General features: G+C 38.4%; 1 protein-coding gene and 1 long non-coding RNA gene across 23 annotated transcripts in view; one reads left to right on the top strand and one right to left on the bottom strand.

Moving 5' to 3' along the window:
- The window catches only part of LOC142873744 (uncharacterized), a 74,034-nt gene extending 59,035 nt beyond the window's left edge, over positions 1 to 14,999 (bottom strand). Inside the window, exons 1-2 of the long non-coding RNA XR_012921708.1 lie at positions 12,607 to 14,999; positions 8,374 to 8,705 (exon numbers count right to left, since the gene is read on the bottom strand). This is a non-coding gene — a long non-coding RNA (uncharacterized LOC142873744). The remainder of the gene's footprint in view (positions 1 to 8,373; positions 8,706 to 12,606) is intronic.
- Positions 1 to 21,410, top strand: part of MEF2C (myocyte enhancer factor 2C) — a 166,515-nt gene that overhangs the window by 112,765 nt on the left and 32,340 nt on the right. For 15 of the 22 annotated variants that reach the window (XM_012781471.3, XM_012781469.3, XM_076008170.1 and 12 more), the window contains exons 4-5: positions 12,212 to 12,355; positions 20,550 to 20,736. In XM_012781471.3, the coding sequence (XP_012636925.1) occupies positions 12,212 to 12,355; positions 20,550 to 20,736 (331 nt within the window). Of the gene's footprint in view, positions 1 to 12,211; positions 12,356 to 12,415; positions 12,554 to 20,549; positions 20,737 to 21,410 lie in introns of all 22 variants that reach the window. The other 7 variants (XM_012781478.2, XM_076008176.1, XM_076008175.1 and 4 more) reach the window with 3 other exon arrangements.

Below are 21,410 nucleotides of genomic sequence, written 5' to 3'. Positions count from 1 at the left end.
TGCCTACACTAATGAGAAAGGAACCTTCGTATTAATATTGTTAAATTAGCAGGACCTACGGTGTGAGTCTAGGAGGCAGCAACCCCCATAACAAATGAGCCAGGAAACTACAGGGCAAGTCCCTGTGGGAAGTTGAGCTGAAGGTCCTAACTCTGAAATGCTACTGGCACTTTTGATGTCAGTCCTGGAAATGCCGATTGGCTATTTCTCTGGTTCCAGATGGAAATGGTTATATTGTTAAGAAAGTAAATAAAGACCTTTAGATTAATGCATCCAAAATTCACATTAATTTATGAAGTTTTAAGGGCCCAGTGCTCTGCTAGTTCCTAGGGAGACCCAGATGAGAGACACAGCCCTGCCCTTGGGTAGCGCAGTCTTTGGTGGCAACAGAGGCAGGAGCACAGTGGCAGTGCAGCATGAAGAACTGTGATAAGACTGCAGGGACCTCAAGTTTAAATAAAAAACTGGATGATGTTGGTTTGTTTGGTAAACACAGCAAAACCTTAAGAAGAGGGCTGAGATTGAGCAACTGCATGAGGATTTTGAAACACATTTATTTTTAAGCACCTTTTGTTTTCCTGAAGCATCTTGATCACAAAAAAACCCCCAAAAAAACCTGTCAAATTTTCTTTCATTGGACACCTACTGAAAGCAATTGAACATAAAATCCACCGCTTATTACCAGTGCACATCTTGAGTGTGTGGTAATAACAGCTGTAGAGTATAAATGGGTTAGACTGTGTCCTTCTCTACAAGTAGTTTATAATGTGATGGGATAGATAAGAAGTAGAAAACCAATATAAACTTATTTGCAGAAAAGAAATAAGGGGCATTTTAAGTTTACTGCTGTGCATTTTACAGATTCAGTCTGTGGAACTTCCTTAATGTCTGACGCCCCTGTGGGTAGATAGAGGTTTGTTCCCTGGCTGCTTGGTAATATCTCTAGGTCAACTCCTTGAACCTGGAACCTGCTAGGAGCCTTTTCCCCATATCCCTGGCTTCCAGCCAGCCTTTCTGGTCTTTTGTGCACTAGTGAGTGCATCCTGGTTACCAGACCATAGACCAGGTCTGAGGAAGGCCCCTGGTATTCTGCTTACTGATTTAACTGGCCTGGCCCCGACCAGTGACCATCCATCCGCCTACTACATGTTGCACGCTCTCTGTTAAACACAAAGTTTGCCAATGTATCGATCAATAAGATGAAAACATTAATGCTGCATTAACCAAGTCCCAGGAGATAAGATTTTACATCAAAAGAGACAAGTAATACACATAAGGCTAGAGAGCAAGGCTGCTGGCCTTTGAAAGGCCTAACAAACCTGACTTAAAGGAGAGAGAAGGTTCAGCGTTCTGGGTGGGAAAGCTTGGATTCCTAGCCACCAGCTTGTGCTTAGTCTGTCTGAGCCTCTTTCTTGTATGTTGTCGGGCTGTCCTTAGCAGTATTCTCCTGTAGGACACATGCCCAGAAGAGTTCATCAAATTGTTGCAACACTCTACCGTCAGATACTGTGCTGGTTGCCAAGGACAGAGGCCCTCAAGAGACTTTCTGTCTGCAAGAATCTTTAATCTACAAAATGAGATAAAAACAAGAAAACAGATAGCAACCATACAAAATAATTGTCAATTACAAAGTTCTAGGGAAGCATAAAAGAGACATGTTAATTCCACTAACTCTCTAGTCCACTCGATTTTTTTCCCTTTATAATTCAAATTCATCTATGAGGATGTGGGATGGTGGGGTGAAGGGGTGAGTGTTGCTAGGGGTAAAAGCAGCATGTATCCTGGTTACAAACCTAGTAACTGCTATGTTTTTGCAGATCCCATTGTAATTTCCATTTTAAATAAATACCTCTGTCGCTTCAGCCTTGGATTCCATTATTCTCTTATTAACAGTATTTAGTGAGTGTCATCCATGTGCTGGGCACATTCAAGTTGCTATGGATACAGAGGTGAAAAAGACCAAGATTCTGCTCTTGAGGAGCTTCGTTCTAATATGTTGAGACTTTTCTGTCCTCTGGCAGCCACAGTGGCTGTGACTTACACATTGTCTGCACACAATCCAAGGGATGCTCTGCACTCCCGATACCTTCTTTCCCTCTCATGGCAGAGCAATGTGAGTACTGAGCAGTATGTGCTGACAGCTGTCAATGCCAGTCTCTGGGATGGCATGTCACAGGCTCAGGCAGAACCCTCAGAATTAACCTCCAGGTGAGTCTCCACAGTACAGTACCCAGGAGATGAAGTATCAGAGATCTTCTCCTCTCGTTGCTCTTAGATCACTGTAGAATAACCAAAACCCAACTGAAAAGTTTCAATAGAGAATGGCTTATTGCCACTCGTTGAAGAGCAGGCTGGTTTATCAAAAAGAGAAAGAAACCAATTAGAAAAATGGTTTGAATGTCAGGTATTATGGGAGGGGGAAGAAGTTGAGGATGCTAAAAATGAAATCTGTGTTCGCATTCCAGAATTGGTCCTTGAAAATTCCTCCACCTGCCATTTAAGAAATTGAGGAATAGAAAAGAACTTGGTGAAGTATTTTTGGCACCGTTCCCAGATGGAACTCTGTTATTGGTGCATGTTGATCCTGTGACTTAAGACATGAAAACCCCATTAAGAATGTTCCTCAGGACAAGGGCTAGTCCAGGAGAGAAGTGGGCCAGAGTCAAGCCCACTTAGAGCTCCAGACACTGGGGCCCAGGGGAGGGGGAGATGGATTTTAGAAAGGAAACAATTTAACCTTCATCTTAGGAGTCCCTGGCTATCTCATAAATGAGGATTTGGGTATCTCAGGTTCTCAGGGTATGATCAAAATTGTCAAGACACAAGTCAATCAGCTGCCAACCTCAAATCTGTATTTTGCATTGCCTTACAGAAAGCTCTGTGTATCCTCTGCTTTTCTGATAACCTGGTGGTAAACTAGAGATCAAAACTAAGAGAGATTCTTTAAAGTCCATCCAGGGTAATATCCTTTTTTTTGGTTGGGGGGGAATCTAAAAATAGAGAACATAATGCACAACTATGTCTCTTGCAATATATTTGGTTCTCAAAATGTTTATTAGAGCAGCAGGAGGCACAAAAAGCTTGAAAGCTGGAAAAGAATAGCCCGTCCTGCCCAGGACTCTGAGCAGGTCTAAACACACAGAAATCCAAGAATTTGCGCCTGAGACATTATAGTCTGTGTCACTTCCAGTGTCCCCTGAGCTCCCACAAGGGTATCCTATGCAGCAATTGTGAAGTCATTGCAGAGATTGCTTTAACCTACCAGAACTTGTAGGTTCCTTACATTTTGATGTAATAACCTTATTAAAACAAATAACACTGTCACCTTAGGAGACCACCCAACTCATTTCAATTAGTCTATCACTGTTAGAAATTATGACTATCACATTTGTTTGCTTATTCATTTATCCAGTGAACAGTTATTGAGAACTTACAGTGAGCCCACATATATTAACCGAGCCCTCTGTTAGGGACCAAAGATGTCCATTTCTCATAAAACTTAATCTCTGATGGTGAAGCAGATATGTTAAAAAATAAATTGCAATATTATCTACCACATATAAAAAATATGAAAATATCAAGGGTTATAAAAGTACAGAGAGGGGAGCACCTAAGTGCCTAGAATATTTAGGAAAAAGCTTCAGCAAACAAGTGGTAGCATTGGGTAATAGGTGTCCTGTCATGACTGATATTTGTGTGGCAGAGAGGAGGAGTAAAGAAGATATTCCAGACAGGCATGAATGACATCAAGCAGTATCTTTAAAGGACATACCTGATCTGGCAAATTATATGAAATTCCCCATTGGCCAAAGCCCAGAATGCTGGAGAAGAGAAGAAATGAGGTTTGAGAAGAAGGTGGAGGGTTTGTCGTATAAGCCAGTGGGTATGGCCATTGGAAGCCATGGTGGTTTGTAAAGAGAAAAGTATAGTATCACTGCACAGTTAGATTTGCATTTTAATTAGACCCTGCCAGAAGAATGGAGGAAGATTAACTGAAAGGTGGAAGACAGAAAACAAATGGACCAAGGATGTGAGACCAAATAGAAAGAGTAATCATAGTTGCGCATCAAGAGATGATAGCATCAAGGATGATTTCTGGGGGTTTGGCTTAAACAACTAGATAGTAACAATGCCAGAAGGGGAAGCATGGGGGACAAGTGGATGGGGGGATAGGCTGGAATCAAGAAAAAAAATGGGAAAAGAAGTGATGTAGCAGAAGAAACCATGAGAAACCTTGTAGAAATGAGGAAGCCTGGTGTCTGTGAAAGGTAGCCCTGAGCCCCTGAGCTGACGGTTGAAGACAGGGCAGAATATAAGCAACACTCATGTCACATGACTAATCATGCACGCATTTACTCCAATTGAATAAAAAGGCTTTTACAACTAGATGAGAGCCTACTCGGAAACAAAAATAATGACTTGGCCTTACTCTGATTACCCAAGATAACATATATATCTTCTTTTGTTAAAATAAGTTATTAATGGTTTATAAAGGATGCTCCAACATATTATTTTCAAAGCATCGATTGCCTCAAGATTTAGCTTTTTTGTCTCTGTAACCCATTTGCAAGTAAAATGCCATAGTCTAAAAAGGTTAGTATGTGAAGTTACATTTACATTTTATACTTTCAAAAACCCTGCTTCCTGATCTTTGTTAATTTATTCTTCTCTCTTTCTCAACCTTTGTTTAAAAGTTGTCTTTTCCTTCCTTATTTAAGAAATCACTAACATTGCCCAATTCTCAAAATCACCTACAGTTTGATCCTTTGTATTCCAGCCTTTATTTTCTTCAATTGCATTGTAGAGATTATTAGGATTGTCTGTGACTATCATCATGCATTTCAATCCTTGTGTGCTCTTTAGCATTTCACTTCAGATCTCTCCTGGATGCAGGATGTCAGGGAGTGTTTCATAGCTAATGTGTGCCAAACTTCCCCGACTCAGTCCCATTCTAGCCCAGCCTCATGATGCATGCCTTGTCCAGGTTCCAGGAGAGGTCTAGTGGAAGAATCCTTTAAAACACCAAACCACTGACCTATCCTGCAGAAGCCTGAATCATCTGATTGGCCCTAGAATCACCCTGATTTTCCATGAATTTCCCCCAGGCAAAGGCTGGCCCAGAATAAGACCAATGTCAAAGCCCAGGAGAATATTGGAGCACTAGACTAGCATCCAAGAATGGGGAAAAAAAGATGAACTTTGCCCAAGAATTTTAAAACATGCTCATTTCAAATTTATAGTATCTGACTCACATTCACAAAAGTTTCCCCATGCTCTTTCCTACAAAGTTTCTGTTTTTCCTTTTCTAACCTTTACATTCTGCCTGCAATACCACTCCCTTTTTCCTCCTTTCATGCTGAATTCTGTGCCCTCTTTCCTGCTGCCCTTTTGAATACTGAGATTATATGTTTATGACTTTCTTGCTTTAAAGATCTCTTTGAACGCTCAGTTTTCCTGGGGGTCCATATTTCGACCAATACCCCAGTTTTTAAGCATTCAACGATATAAAACTCAGGAGTTGTAATCAGTTTCATATGTAGTACAAATGGTGCCTGTACTGCACTGCTTTCTAAGTTCAAAGCTGTATATTTCACAAAAAGACAGTAAATTTGTGACAGTTACTTAGAAAGAATAAAATACTGAGTTTTAACATAATGTGAAATAGTAATATGAAATGGCAAAGAAAGAAATTGCAGTTGCAAAAATGCCGTACCGAGACTAGCGTTTCTCCCTGCAACGTTTAAGCATTCTTTTCTATTCTGTTCATTCATCTGTCTTTAATGCTACACACGTTTATTAAGCCCCTACCACTTGCCAGGCCCTGTGCTAAGTTCTAGTGATACAAGATGACTGGTAAACAATCCCTAACGTCCAGGGGTTCGTGGAAGCAGAAAGAAAAAGATACAAACAAACCATCTTAATGATATATTCAGAAAAAGTATCTGCGTCCAGATGACCAGACGACACCTGACACATAGCAGTTAGTAAATATGTATCAAGGGGACCAGATCTCACCACCATCTTAGCCTCCAACCAGAGACACACGGTGGAGAAACCTCTGCATACGTTACCATTAAAGTGGACATGCCTTCCTTTCATTCAGCTAGCATTTATCGAGCACCTACCTAGGGCAGGTCAGACTTCTCTATTGTGAAACTCCAAAGTGAATAAAGGAAAGCGTTTTGTTAAAGACCTCTCAATCTAGCAGAGGGAGACAAACACATAAATGATGCATCATGTGCAATTAAGGCTACAATAGAAACATGTATAGAACAAAATGAGTGCATCAGTGAAGGAGAAATTAATTCAGCCCAAGTGATCAGAGAAATCTAAGGAAAGGGGATGTTACGTCAGCTCTACCTTGAAGGAGAGACAATACTCATTCCTTAGAGAGAGCCCAGCATGAGCAAGGACATGAGGTACGAAAAGCATGTTGCTCGTGCACCATTATTCCTCACCTCCTGGAGGCCATGAGGAAGGACCCGGTGATCCTTAGTGGTCTCATCCAGACAAGAGTACCAATAATTATATGAACTATCACCATCTGAATGTTTATTTGAAATAATTTATGGCTATTAGGAGACAGTTAGTTGGTGGATGTTTCCTTATGTTCAAAGACATTAAGAGTCTTTCAAAGTGTGTCTTTTATTTCCATTATTTGAAGATGAGAAATTAGTCAGTGGAAAAATTTTCAACTCCAATATTGTCTTTTGAGGAAAGGTATAAAACAAAAACAATGAAAATCTCCAGCTCTTTCTATCTTTTCCCCGGTAGGAGTTAGTATATGGTTAGAACAAGTGTTACTAAATAACCGAGAGAAATATGGCATTGTTAAGGTTTTATGTTTTCAACTTTTTATTAAAATTTTTACCATAAATGAATAATTTTTGATAAAATTTAATTTTTCCATACTCTCTATTGGGTATGATTTGCTTGTCTAATTAAAGTCTACCTGCTGATTGTACTAAATTCAGAGTATTTTAATGTGTCTTTTCATTTCTAGAATAAGAACAAAGAAAAAGAACTATCATGCTACAGGGAGAGATAATACCTAAAATGCTTACAGTTTTGATGTTTAAAACCTATGGAGAAATTTCCTGGCACCTAATCTTCCCCCAGCCTAAGTGATCTGTGCTAGAAATCACACAAAAAAAATCATACAATATTACAGATCAGTTCAGAGGCTTTTTAGTTTGAATTCGTGCTGGCTGCTTCTCTAATAAAGAGTTGCACAAAACAGTATCTGGCACATAGCAGTGTTTCGATACTTGTTTGCTGAATAAATTTTACATGAAATAAGTCACCGGGCACAGTCCTCTGAGTAGCCACTTCCCAAATACTAAAGGTTCAAGTAGCAGCAGCTGCATGAGAACCAGCACACCAATAAGAGAGCATGTTTAAGAAATACCCTCAGAAACTCCATTTACAGGCAGTATCCAACTGCACTTCCTAGTAAATCTGTGGATTTACTACTTTCCAAAGATCATTCACCTTGTTAAGAGTAGACAGTTACCTTCATAAAGCTGTGAATGACAAGCAAAAAAAAAAGATTCAGGATCAGAGGAAAGGAAACTACCTCTTCTAAGTTGATGTCTTTTTTCCTTGGCTTTTTTTTTGCAAACACGACATTCATGCAACTAATAGTAATAATTTCTGCATGTGTTTTTGACACATCAACCCTCTGAAGTAAGGGTTATACTAGCTATGCAAGAAAGGCCCATTATTTGGATTTTAACAAAGGTTAATAGGAGTAATTTTGGGTTTTTCACAAAGGGATTTGACATTTCTGCTGTGCCATGGGTAGGCACAAGAATGATGATGAAATATAATCTTGAGGACTGAGATTACAGACATGGGGAGAAATTGAGTGGTTGGAATCTTTTAATCTGTGATGTTGGTTCTCCAGAAAAGGCTGAATTTTAAATAGTATGAATATAAAATATATAGTTTCATATAGTTGAAAAGGTTAATAATTTAGCTATTTCTTTTTACTAACAAGAAATAATTTTTCAAAGAAAAAAAGGGGAAATTTTTTTTTAATTTTTTTAAAAGGGGAAATTTTAATAATATGGTAATTGAGAAGGGAAAATGAGTTTTAACCATTGTATAGGAAAAGGATTTTCTAGTTGATAACATAATGCCTAAGACAAGGAATGAGAGCTCCATGTGGCATTCTTTTTCATTTAAATTCCTTTCAGTAACAAAATAGAATCTGTTCCCCTACATCTATTTCATTAGAATTTTTGAAGCACCTGTCACCTATCATCATCGGTTTGTACATATTTCAAGTTTTTCTGATGAACAAATGTAATAATGCGGGGTCCATATGTCCACATGTCTGGGAGGAGAGATTCCACGTGGTTTTTGGCTTACCTGTCTGGACTCCTTTTCCCATCTATTGTATGGAGCATGTCACCTTCTGTCAATCTAATTACTTCTCCGGGAAACGGCTGTTCTCAGCTCACAGTATGACAATCGCTGCCTTGCGAAAATATCCCAGAAGCCTCTGCAGTCAATTGATCTACCCCAAAAGTGTCAGACTCACGTGGAGGCTGACTTCGGTATACAGGCTCACTCCAGATTTACAGAGTTCTCCGAGGGAAGAGTTTCTTTAGATTCATAGTAAGAGAAGCCGGTGGTTTCAGTACATCTCTTGCCTTATCTTGACATACAGAATAAATCTTTTCAAAACTGTAGTCAGTCAGCTGAAAGACACAATACATACATCCAGGACTTCTAGCCTCTACAAAAGGATAACAATTTAAGTGCCTATATTACCTGACCAATGACACTTGTAAAACATTAGCGAATCTTTCAAAGGCCAACAGCATAGGTTTTGATTTTGCTAGTAAAAAGCCCTAAAGGAATAATGCTTATTTATCCATTTAGCAAGCCCTTTAGTTTATATCGACTATTCATTACTGTGATAAAGACAGATTTGGCTGAATCTGACAGTAATTCTTTTGTTATCATTAAACAGCTGTAGATTTTTAATATAATAAAGATAAAACTGCTCTTATAGTTCCACATTCACACTATGGTATTCAAGTTTGTGCCATCACTTCCATTTTCAGAGCTTTATAATTCCACCATAATCATTTGTTCTTGGCAGAAATGTGTTATACAAGCACTCAGCTGAGGATAATATTTTTGAGCAATTTTTTCAATGTTCTTTCTGGTTATGTGATTATGGGAATTTGGAACCCAATATTAATTTGCTCTTCGGGTTTTGGGTTTGTATATCTCAAAAGCTCTTTTTTAAATAACACATTTAACTTGCATCGTTACTTAAATACTGGTGATATTCATAGCAAGATAATGTAGTCAGATATGAAAAGAATTTATTGGAGAAAATGAACCACCTCCACACTGCTGTTTCCTTTGTGACTTCATGCCACTTGCTTTGTTTGCTTAATAGTGTATATAATTCTTCAGGTACAAAGTGAGTTGTTGATGTAATTGGTTTTTTACTCCATAAACTGATAAGTGTTTTATTGACCAGTAGGCACTTTCGTTCTTGGCTAAAATTTGACATCTAAGAAGTACCAATATGTCCACCATATTTTCATGCTTAAAATTTTCCCACAGCTTAATTTTTTAAAATGCACTTCAGTATCCAATCTAGGACTGTAGTGACATATAAGTGGGAGAGACTAGATTGCATCCCTCACTTCATAACTGTGGGAAAGGTTGGGCAGGGGACAGGCAGGCTCCACATTGCCCCCCAGGCAGGAGGCACATATATGCGTTTGGTGACGCTGGTTTGAGACCTGGTGCAAGATTTACCTAAACTGTTCATAAAAGACTTGTGAGAGATAATGAGTTAATATTTGTGGAGATCTTTCAATAAAGTGTAATTGATGTTTGAATTTTTATAAGCCCAACACAATATCTACCCCCTGAAAGCTTTGTAAGAATATTTAGCACACATGTATGTGCCAGATGGATTGTAATGACAGTTGATAGGCTTCTCCTAACCCTTGCGTTCTGTTGTCAGAAATCTGCATATCAAAACAACTATAATTTTTACAATAAAAATGTATTGGATAAAAGACTCGGGTACACGTTGAAAAAAATCTACCACCTAGACAAGACTATAAATCAACATTATGTAAGGCTTTAACTTAAAGGTTTATATAAGAATATTCTTAACATGGCTTACAGAAATGCAGGTAGATAACTTTTGAAAAATATCAGATAGTATTTTCTTGATCTTAGCTATTTTTTCTCTACAAAAGTGAATTCTTATGAAAAACGTGGAATATGATGCAAGACACTCATAAATTATTCTTGAAAGCTCAAGGATACGTAGAGATCAAAGCAGAAACACATCATAATACAATAGTTATCACTCAGTAGCATGTTCTTATGGTTGAGATAATGCTAACAAAGGAGTTTAAAACACAGAAAGTTAAGTTAGTAAATAAAATTATTATTCTAATGTATTGTGATGGCTTTTATAGAATTATTGTAGAAACCCTCCAAGAGAACTTATTCTGGGTGAAAAATGATGACTGTAGATCCACGATGGGGGACAGGTGGCCCCACCAATTATAAATTCCCCATGATTGTAAATGTATATTTTATCTCTTGTGTCAAAATATTCATTTTAATATTCAAACATTTTATCACATAATAAGCTGTAACCATATGTTTATTTGTTATATTATACCACTATAATATTAATAAATATTTACAGAGCCTCAATGTATCATAGATGTTTTAGAAATGGTAGATTTCTTGATTTTTTATTTTAAGTAAAAATCTTCAGTGCCTCAAAAGCTAATTTTAAATAAGGTTACATTTGTTACACATTGATAAAAACCAAGGAGTTTACATTTTTAAGACTGACACCCCGTTTTTAACTCATGTTGTTTTATTTATTTTCCCCAATTGCATGAATTAAAGATGGAGTGTTATCTCAGCTTTGAATTCCTTAGCTTGATGTCACAGCTTTTGCTTTATTTGTATGTGAATTCTGTCTTAAATAAAGATGAGCTCTGCTGAACTTTCTATTAATGAGAGACACTTAGGTACGCATCTCTTTATAACAGATCTTGGATAGTACCAGAAAAATTCAATATTGTTGCTGGTCTATTAATAATTAACATGGCAAGTTGTGTGATTAATCAGAAGTTTTATGATCTCTAAAAACATAACATTATCTCTGTAAATCGAATTGTGTACACTTAAGTTGACAACCATCAGTTTTTTTTAAAAAAGAAAGTAAAACTCAGGACTCCTGACTCATACTTTTTCTGTTACCATGTTACATTAGTATTTATCCTTCTGTGACAGCTAAGACTAGACCAGACCCACATCCAGGAGACAGGAGGTTCAAGATAAGGCACTGACTTTTCACTTTCATGTGTCAGGAGACAGTCTCAGGGTGATTCCTACTCAGCTGAAAAACCAGGAAGAACTTTTGCTAGTTTGGTAGTTATTGACTTGGTTGCCTATTTTCAGTGTTCCTTGGCTTCCTGTCTCAGCTCCTGATAATGAAGCCCTAAGCTGAGCTGTTTTGACGATTCGTTCAGCCGGTGTTTAGGAACACAACTTTCCAGTATTAAAAATTTCAATACAGATTCTCAGATATATGGAACTGTAACAAACAACTCTTAACAAACACTGAGCGCAGTGTCTGAACATTATTTATCGACGCCTTGTGAGCATACTAGCTGGGTTCTCTTTCGTTGCTGTCAGGAGCATCAGAAGTAGAGGCTCGGGGCAGGACACCATTAGTGCCAACCATTATTTTAAATTCAAACTCGGGATCTGTTTCCAGCATTTCTGCTTTTGTCATCATCACAGATTCTGAAATCATTGTGTAATGTCCTGACTTCTAATGTTTTCTGTGGGAAAGATGGGCCGTTGCAATTTGCCACCTTGCTTGTGTTCTGCTGTAATTGTCTCTCACGAGATAATGTGAAACACATGAATTCTGCATGGCAGAACTTCAGCCCGCACACCCTCTTTGAGCATTGACTGAATTTAGGTCGCAAAAGGAATATTCCCCTTTTATTTCTGTCGGCTGGCGACGAGCACTCTATTGAAATGACTCACGGTTTCTATCTGTGGTTTCTTTTCCCTGGTGTAGTAAAGCATATGTAATAATAACCTGAAATACTGGACAGCTTGAACTTCTGTGATGCCCCTGAATGTCTCTTGCAGCCTTTGTCTAGGTTTGAACTTTCCAAATTATGTGTTTCAGACGTTGAGAAAGAAAGGCCTTAACGGCTGTGACAGCCCAGATCCCGATGCGGACGATTCAGTAGGTCACAGCCCTGAGTCTGAGGACAAGTACAGGAAAATTAATGAAGATATTGATCTAATGATCAGCAGGCAAAGATTGTGTGTAAGTACTCGCCACACCTTTCATTTGTTTTTACTCTTGGTATTTCTCTGAACCTGGCAGGCATTGAACAAGAAAGAAAACAAAGGCTGTGAAAGCCCCGATCTCGGCTCCTCTTATGCACTCACCCCACGCACTGAAGAAAAATACAAAAAAATTAATGAAGAATTTGATAATATGATCAAGAGCCATAAAATTCCTGTAAGTACCAAAGGTAGATGGCTGGTCTGCTGATAACTGCTGCGGTAACATACCTTAACCCTCTCAGTGATGGCTTTCTCTAAGACGCTTTGGAAAGTCAGATACCACGGCCATCTCATCCCACGCGCAGTTCATGTAGAAAACAAGCCCTAAGGGGCGCCAAAATGATGTGCTCTGAAAGAGTTGCCATCGCAGAGTTCATTCTGAGAGAGAAACGGTTCACAGGAGGAAGAGACACACCCTGAATTTACACAATCTTCTAAGCACACAGTTCACACAAATCACCAAACACGAGTAAAACACTAGAATCTCCTTCCGAACAAGTTTGAGGATTTGCTATCATAAAACACATATAACATGTATATAAATCGCGTTGCTGAGACCAGATACACACATGGAGCTGCAGTTCTGTCATGTAAACTGACAGTCATCACCTAAATAAAAGCTGATTTCTGAATAAAACTCCAGCCCCTCTCCCTACACATGAAATTCAGCAACAGCACTGAAGGGTTAAAGCTAATGCTCGCTGCAGGGAACAGACTGCATGAAACCTAATGGTAAGATTTCAACATGTTTGTGTGCTGGGGTGATTTTTAAAGCTTTATCAGAATTATTATCCGCTTTGCCTACACCAACATTTTCCATGCTTTAACATTTGGCTAAATTTTGTCTTAACCAAGTCAAAAAAATTTCTAACAATCAATCATATGCCTTGCCAGATATTTAAGAGAAATAACTCTGCATGTATTATTTTGTTTGTCCACATATAGAGGGGGAAAGTACATGCCTTTTATTATTATTATATTCTGTCATCAATCAATGATGTTAATTTTGGGGAATTAAGGGATGAAACTCAAGGGTCACATGCTTTCTGAATAACTAATATTAGTGCCTGAACCCTCATTGTATACAGGCTCCTTAGTGGGTAACCAATTCCTTTTCCAGAAAGTGCATTTTTTTGTAAGTTAGCAAAACAGCTTAAACCTGAGGACTGAGGGAGACTGGCAGTGAAAATATGCTTTGGTGATCACAAATGTAGATATTTGAGGACAAAAACTCTAGACTAAATTCACAACTGCACTCACGAAGTAAATCAATGCTTTACCCTAGTAGGTCCACACTCAACCTGTATTGAATTAAATTGAACACTTTACAACTTATTTACAAAATGTATGCATATTAAAATTTCTATCCTCATAAATACATGTCTGCTTCTTTTGTTAAATGAAATAATAGCAGTAGAGCTTTTGTTGAATCAGAATTATGAATACACTGTATCATGAAAGAAAGCTAAGTGCTGTAAATTCTTAAAGGTTGCATAAACCTGAATACTGTGTGCAGCTCATCCACAGTGGGGACTTCAAATCAGATGAAGTATTTCCTATCAGATGCAGCGATGTGTGCTTCCTATGCCCAGAATTCTTAAATGGTCAAATATCCATTGAGATTTTTGTTTTGCCCAGAAGAAGGAAAGAAACAGCTCCTTTGGGACAATTTCCAGTTCTTACAGCCCGAGTTTCTCTTGCTATATAATACATAGCATGGGGCTCCTGTGTACAAAGGTCCGTGAATGTAGGTTTTTAAGACAGAGCACCTTAGATGTGTCAGATAGTAAGAATTGTCTGTACAGCTGGGAAAAGGGCACATATATGCAGTACTGCTGATCACCTTGATGGAGGTGATTCTAATATAGGTGGAGCTTTAACCCCCAAAGTTCTAGGGGAGTGCATGTCGGATCATTTTCTCTGTACCTCGGGGAAAAAGAGATGCAATGCACACCTCGATGCCCTCCTGTCATGTTGAGTTCAAAATCAAGATACATGATTTCTTAAGAGGTGCAGTGGTATGTGGCAGTGGCTAAAAAACCACATTAGAGATTATGGGCAGAGCTGTGAGAAGGAGCCACACAGCCCCTGCCTGTAGCTCGGAGTCTTCATCTCTTTAGTAAGTGCTTCAGTCTCCCCGATGAAAAGCCCAGTTTTTGCACATTTCTCTCAGTTGCTGGAAGTGAATTTTGTTGAAAGTTTCCACAGCTGCTAAAACATTTACAGCAGGGCAAGGACACTCTGCCCTTTGTGTGTAGAGAGTGTCTCCACCTCTTTAAAAACATTACAAGACTGTTTTTCTATTTCAGAGACCCAGTTTGAAGAGCTTCCCTTTTAAAATAGAAAATTTAATATTGCAGTCACCTGTTGGTATAATGTAATTTATGCCCATATTCCTCAATTACATGAAATAATTCATGGGTGATTTGGAATCATGTCGACCAGCATTTCCTCAGGCTGAGTTAGCCATGGTTCATGCTGGGCTTCACAGCAAGAAAAAACATCTCCATTTGAGGAACCAGGAGTTAGGAAATGGGCTGAATGAATGAGAGGCGGGTGCAATTTGGTTGGGAGGGGAAGGGAGGAAGTGGGAAGAAACAGTATATATTTTCTTGAAAATAACGGACTGTGAAAAGAAAGAAAAAAACGCTGTAATTAGGATCGAGGGAGGAATTAAAATGAAAAGCATTTGAGATTATTTATATGCAGAGGAGGAATGCTTGGTGGAAGGAAAATATTGAACATCTAGGTACAGTGGAGATAAAATGTCAAAGCTTCTCAAGAAAGGGGAGAAGGATGAAATCTAAACAGGGTGGAGTTTCAGATGGACACAGGTGTAGCTAAGGTGGGTAGTGTGAAGTTGAGTGGGTAACCATATAATAACCTCTATTTTTTATAGTTAATTTTGCTTTTGTAGATATTAGGGAAGGGGGAAGCAGGTGCTTGAAAGAGGACCAAGAATGATGAAATTTTCGATATTGTGAGGAAATATAGATGGAGAAGACATGAACAAGCACATGCTAGAGTTGACAGGTAGCCTTGAGTACATTTAGATATCAGTAATCGCTAGTCAGGAGCCATCAAAATCGTGTGACCTTTTTTTCTCTACTAGGGTCCAGCAGCTGGTAATGGTTGATCAAAAGTTAAGGGTGTCATTAGTGGCAAAAAAATAAATAAATAAAAAGGAGGATTCAGTTCAATCAGTCACATTAAATAAAAGAAGTTCCATTTAACTAAAAATATTTCATTAAAATTTTTTTATTTGATTTTTTATTGGACTTTTCCTTGTGATAAATGTTGAAAAATAGTGAGTTTTGGATAAGAATTCAGATACCTTTCCGACAGTGACTCACTTCAACTGTGATCACTTTGTTCAGGGATAAAAACTAAAAGCTTTTTAGCCATCATGTCTGTATCTCTCAAAGCCAGGACCAGCTTCATGGGCATTTGACCTGGCCCTGCTGTCACAGGGCTGCTGTTGGTTAAATGCTCTTCTGTCACTGTTTTAAACAAGGGGCCCCACGTTTTCATTTTGCCCTGGACCCTGTGAATTATATAGGCAGTTCCGCCGAAAGCATTTTATTTGATCATCCCAAGTTCCTTCTTTCTTCCTGGTCTTGAGTGTTCTTAAAATTTGGAGCCTGGCCCTGAGATCTTTACAAGTTTTCAGTTTTTAACTTCTTTTTGGCTTTCATTTTTTAGATAAAATATTTTTTATATGTAGATGCGTTTATGTTTCTTAATTTTGACAAGTCAAGAAGAAAAAGAATAGTGCCAGTTCCTTGGAAGTATTTATATGTACATTATATGTTTAGAGCAGGTTGGTCTCTTTATGAATACAACCATTTCTCGCCTCAGATAAGGAAATTGAGGTCAACGGAGATGAAATGGCCTGCCTGCTTAAATGGCAATTTATTACATAACCTGGACTGCAACTGAGCTTTCTGATAGAAAGGCTACTATTCCTTCTAATTTTCTAAAATATCTTCTCAATGTAGCCGTTTTTAAGCTTATAATTCACTTTCAAAATTATTATAGGTAGTTCCTGATACAGATAAGGAAACAAAGCAGAAGGTAAAGAGAATACAAAGGATAGTGGCATATTTTATAAATTCTGGATTTTTGAAGTATACTCTGATAACGTAATTATATTTGACTGCTGTTTAGTCAAGCACAAGTGTGTTTTATAGTAATCATCAAATTGTTTATGGTCCAGAATTCTGGAAACTGAATAATTAATTCTTGAGGATAATAGAGGGAGGAAGGAGTAGAGGGACTTTCACTGAACTGGTTGTTAGGATGGTTCAGAACTCAGTACATAATTATTAATAATCCTCTTTATTTGGGATGTGCATAAAATCACCTGAGGGTGAGGGAACATAGGCTTTGCTCTCTGATGAGACACAATCAACATTCTGTAGAATAGTAGCGAAGATAGAGTTTTGTAGCTGATCCTTAGGTATCTAGTAATAGTTAAACATTTATAAGTAGTAATGGTGAATATAAATTAAAACATTTGTAACTGAAAGATAGTTTGAAGATACCAACCCTAAATAAATATGGAAGAGGGGAGTATTTAAGGTTTCTTTTTGCCCAAGACCTCAGTCATTGTAATGTGGATGCTCACCCACTTTCCATGAAAACCAATCTAGTTTATTATTTATGTGGTCCACAAATACTAAGCTTCTAACATCCAGCCCTTATTCACTGAACAGTATGATTTTTTACTGCAATATTTTATTTCTATCCCAAAACTCATACTGTATTGCACAGTGATTTAGTAGCAAAAGCAACAGATTCAGTCACTGGTGAGGTGACCTTGGGCCACTTACTTAATCTCACCAATTTATAAAGGGAAGCATCAGACCTACAATAAAGTAATGTTGAAAGGGTTAAATCACATCATGTATGTAAATTATACAGCTCTATTCCTGCTCAATGAATAATATTTAGTAAATGGTAAGTTATATTTTTGTATCAGTATAGTGTCAATTCATATAATAAAAGGTAGAGTAGGCTCTGTGTTGCCTTATAGCAAAAAAGCTTGAGTACCTTGATAAAAGGGGATGTTATTTGACCAAAATCATAATGATTTTATAAACAGGAGAAAGAAGAGCAGGGGAAAGAAACCAGGAGGTGGGCAGGGGGCATGGCAAGTTGCAGGATCAAACAGAGTGGTCAGGGTTAGCTTCCGAGAGAAAGTCAGATTGTGAGCAGACACTTGAAGGAGGTGATGGAGTTTGCTGTGGAAATGAGGTGAGAATGAGGAAGGCAGAGAGTGATAGAAGAGGAGACAATGGAGGTTGGCAAAAGCTGGGGACTTGCAAGGTCTCGTGGACCAATGGAAAAAGTTGGGCTTTTACTCTGAGTAAGATGGGAGCTTTCAAGGATTTTGAGCAGAGGAGTGTTGTCATGACTTACGCTTCTAAAGGATCAGTCTATTTGCTGGGTTGAAAACAAAAAGGAGAGTAAGGACAGAATCAGGAACTGGAGTGATTCAGGCAGGAGGTGATGGTGCTGGACCAAGGGCGGTAGCCACATCCCCTAGTCATTGTGCAGCCTAAAGACAGTCCAACAAATTTCCAAAATACTCGCTAAGGAGATATTCCCACCCCTGTAGAGTACCACTCTTCTAGATCTAGAGAGTTACTAATATGGCCCAGGGTTGCAGCAGGAAACAGATGGCAAACTCGAAAGGGTAATTGAAGAGAGTGTATTGAAAGGACTGTTTACAAGTGGGTGGAGTGAAGGGAAACCCCAGGAAGTATTGCAGTGCATTAGGGTTTGCAACCTAGAAGCTGCTACCACCTCTAGGCCTGAAGCAGTAAGTGGAGGGAGATGGGACCAGAGCACAGCAAGATTTATGTCTGTAGGGGAGAGCAACCCAGAAGGAGACATGGCCCTCACTAGAGGAATACACCCTCAACCAGCTTGTGGCCCAGCAAGGAGGATGCTACCATAAAAAATATGCTGATCTCTCTCCCCTCCCACTCTTGTGCCTCCTTCACTGACCAGTCGGAAGCCAGAGGGCAAGGGAAGCCTGGTGAGCCCAGCTGGTCCAGTCTGGAGGGGCAGCTCCTGGGAGTGGAGCAGAGTGGAGAGGATGGAGGGTGGATCTGGGTGAGACAAACAGAGAACACCTAGTACAATCACTTTACTTTGTTTCCTTAGATATGCTAGAGTAATTATTTGGCCTATTAATGAAGGAATACAATATTTTATTCACTTTATAGACCTTTACAGCATACACTAATTTTTTTTGTTGTTTAAAAAGAGTCTGGAGCCGGGCGCGGGGGCTCACGCCTGTAATCCTAGCTCTTGGGAGGCCGAGGCGGGCGGATTGCTCAAAGTCAGGAGTTCAAAACCAGCCTGAGAAAGAGCGAGACCCTGTCTCTACTATAAATAGAAAGAAATTAATTGGCCAACTGATATATATATAAAAAAATTAGCCGGGCATGGTGGCGCATGCCTGTAGTCCCAGCTACTCGGGAGGCTGAGGCAGCAGGATTGCTTGAGGCCAGGAGTTTGAGGTTGCTGTGAGCTAGGCTGACGCCACGGCACTCACTCTAGCCTGGGCAACAAAGCGAGACTCTGTCTCAAAAAAAAAAAAAAAAAAAAAAAAAGAGTCTGGAAATTTGAGGACATATTCATTCTTTCATATCTTACCAAACAGTTAATGTTCCATTATGTCGTGATGTTTAACCAGAAATTGTTTTCTGTTGCCCTGTTTACAACAGTTAATGCCTGCTAAAGAATGACCATGTTAATATATCACTGGAACATTTTTATTTGCCTCTAAAACAATGAGGAATCAAAAACATGAAAGAAAAGAATCACGAAACATTTGCTCTTGCCAGTATTGACATGTCCAGAACATGGAAGAAGAGAAAAAGGGGAAATAAAGAATAAGGGAGCATAAACATAAAAGAATAGCATTGTAATCATCACCAAGGTGAACACAGAGGTATCACAGAGCATGAGGTGTGATGCAGGCCAGCCAACCAATAGGAACAGAAAGTTGATCTTAGCAATAGAGAAAAAAAATAGTAAACAAACAAACAAATTAAAAAAAAAAAAAAAAACCAAGCCACATGCACATATGCATTTAAACTTGCACAACGACTTATTGAGAACCCCTGAGGGGAATACCTTATTTAAATCCTGTTTCATATATATCCTTTTTATATTAAGACTGTTGTATGCTCTGACTCTGAGTTGTCTGGCATTACATTCAAACAGTATTTTTATTTGTAATGCTAAAAACAGCAACAAAAAGGGAAGGATAGTTACAACTGTGATCATCTAGTTAGTGCGAGTAGACACATAAACATGATTTTACTTAAATTGCCAAATACCAAAAAATCAATAATGGAGACCTGAATTGCTCTAATTAGACATCCACGCAGATTCAGTTCACTAAATATTTGCCAGCTCTCTCAATTGATATACAGGTCTTGCCATTTGTCAGTGACAGTATATACTAAATTATGAAGCATAACATATTTTATGAACTATCACTTTAAAATGTGCATTATTGATGATTATAAATAAAACTGTTATAGACATCTGTAAAAAATGGGAATTATTGAATGATACATGCTCTATTGAATCTTAAAAATGCCTATTATCTTTAGAGTTACTTTTAAAAGACAGACTTTAAAAAATAATAATTAAAGTATATGTTCTATTCACACGCCTGAAGATGATTTTATATCATTAAACTTCTGCATAAATATGCTTCAATAAGCAATTAAACCAAAGGCTCTAGTTTGCATTTTAATCCTCCTTTTTCTCTGTGAAGTCATCACAATCATGTACCTTTGATCCTGCAGTCATTTCTGGCACCAGATTCAGATATCACAAATGAACAATTATTACTTAATAGAATGGAATTCAAAGACAATGGAGTCTAATGAAATGGGGCTTTGTGTTAAACAAAAGTGAAACGTTTTTTAATAGTTTCAAAGAAAGAGTTCTAAGCACATTAAAGAAACCAATTTATGATCTGAACATCTTGAGAGCTTTTCTTAATGGTCTTCTAGACACTAAGCAGTTTGGAATTGGGAATTTTTCTTGGAAAAGTAAAAGCTGTCTGTACTTGAGAGCTTCTGTTACTATTGTTTGTTGTTACCCATGTTTGTTTTGATTTGTTTTGTTTTCTGTCCCTGCAGGCTGTTCCACCTCCCAACTTTGAGATGCCAGTCTCCATCCCAGTGTCCAGCCACAACAGCTTGGTATACAGCAACCCTGTCAGCTCACTGGGAAACCCCAACCTTTTGCCACTGGCCCACCCTTCTCTGCAGAGGAATAGCATGTCTCCTGGTGTAACACATCGACCTCCAAGTGCAGGTAACACAGGTATGTTCTCATAAGTATGTAATATTAACAGAGCCTTGGAAGGAACCACTTTTGGTAAAAGCCAAGGCTATTTTATCTACAAAATGTTTTCCATTTATATTCCTGCACTGCTTAACATCCACCCCCTGCTAGGTCATCTCCATGAGAAAGCCTAAATCCTTTAGCATATCTTTCAAAATCTTTCATAATCTGCAATGTATCTTTTCAGCCTATCACTTATCTCCTTCTGTAGCTGTATCCTAACCACATACTGTCAAACATCCCATCTCCACATTTTTGCTTCTGCACTCCCTTGCCTAAAATGTCATTTCCTCTCTTCCTCCTAGCATCACCTCTTCTGTGAAAACTTAACCCCCCTCCATGTTCTCTGATACCATTTATCCTGTTTAGTTATTTATTACTTTAGTCGCTTTTTATTTATTTATACAGTAACTTATTCCACAAAGGAGGATAGAAAATAGGATAGTATAGTGTAATTTATAAAACATGAAATAAAAACAAAGCTGGGTCAGAAATGAAGTTAAGAGCATGTCATAAACACATGTAGACCTGCCACAAATTTGTCTCCACGCTTCTAAGAGACCCTTATTGTTGTTCACTTCACAGTGTTCCAGAGAAAAGAAATTCTTGCTCAGAAAAAGTTCAACCATTCTTAGTACTTAGATCAAGCAAAA

This window comes from Microcebus murinus, chromosome 11 (genome assembly GCF_040939455.1).
Source record: "Microcebus murinus isolate Inina chromosome 11, M.murinus_Inina_mat1.0, whole genome shotgun sequence".
NCBI classification, from domain to species: Eukaryota; Metazoa; Chordata; class Mammalia; order Primates; family Cheirogaleidae; genus Microcebus; species Microcebus murinus.
Note: the sequence above shows the minus strand (reverse complement) of the source record. Positions and strands in the feature narration are given on the sequence as shown.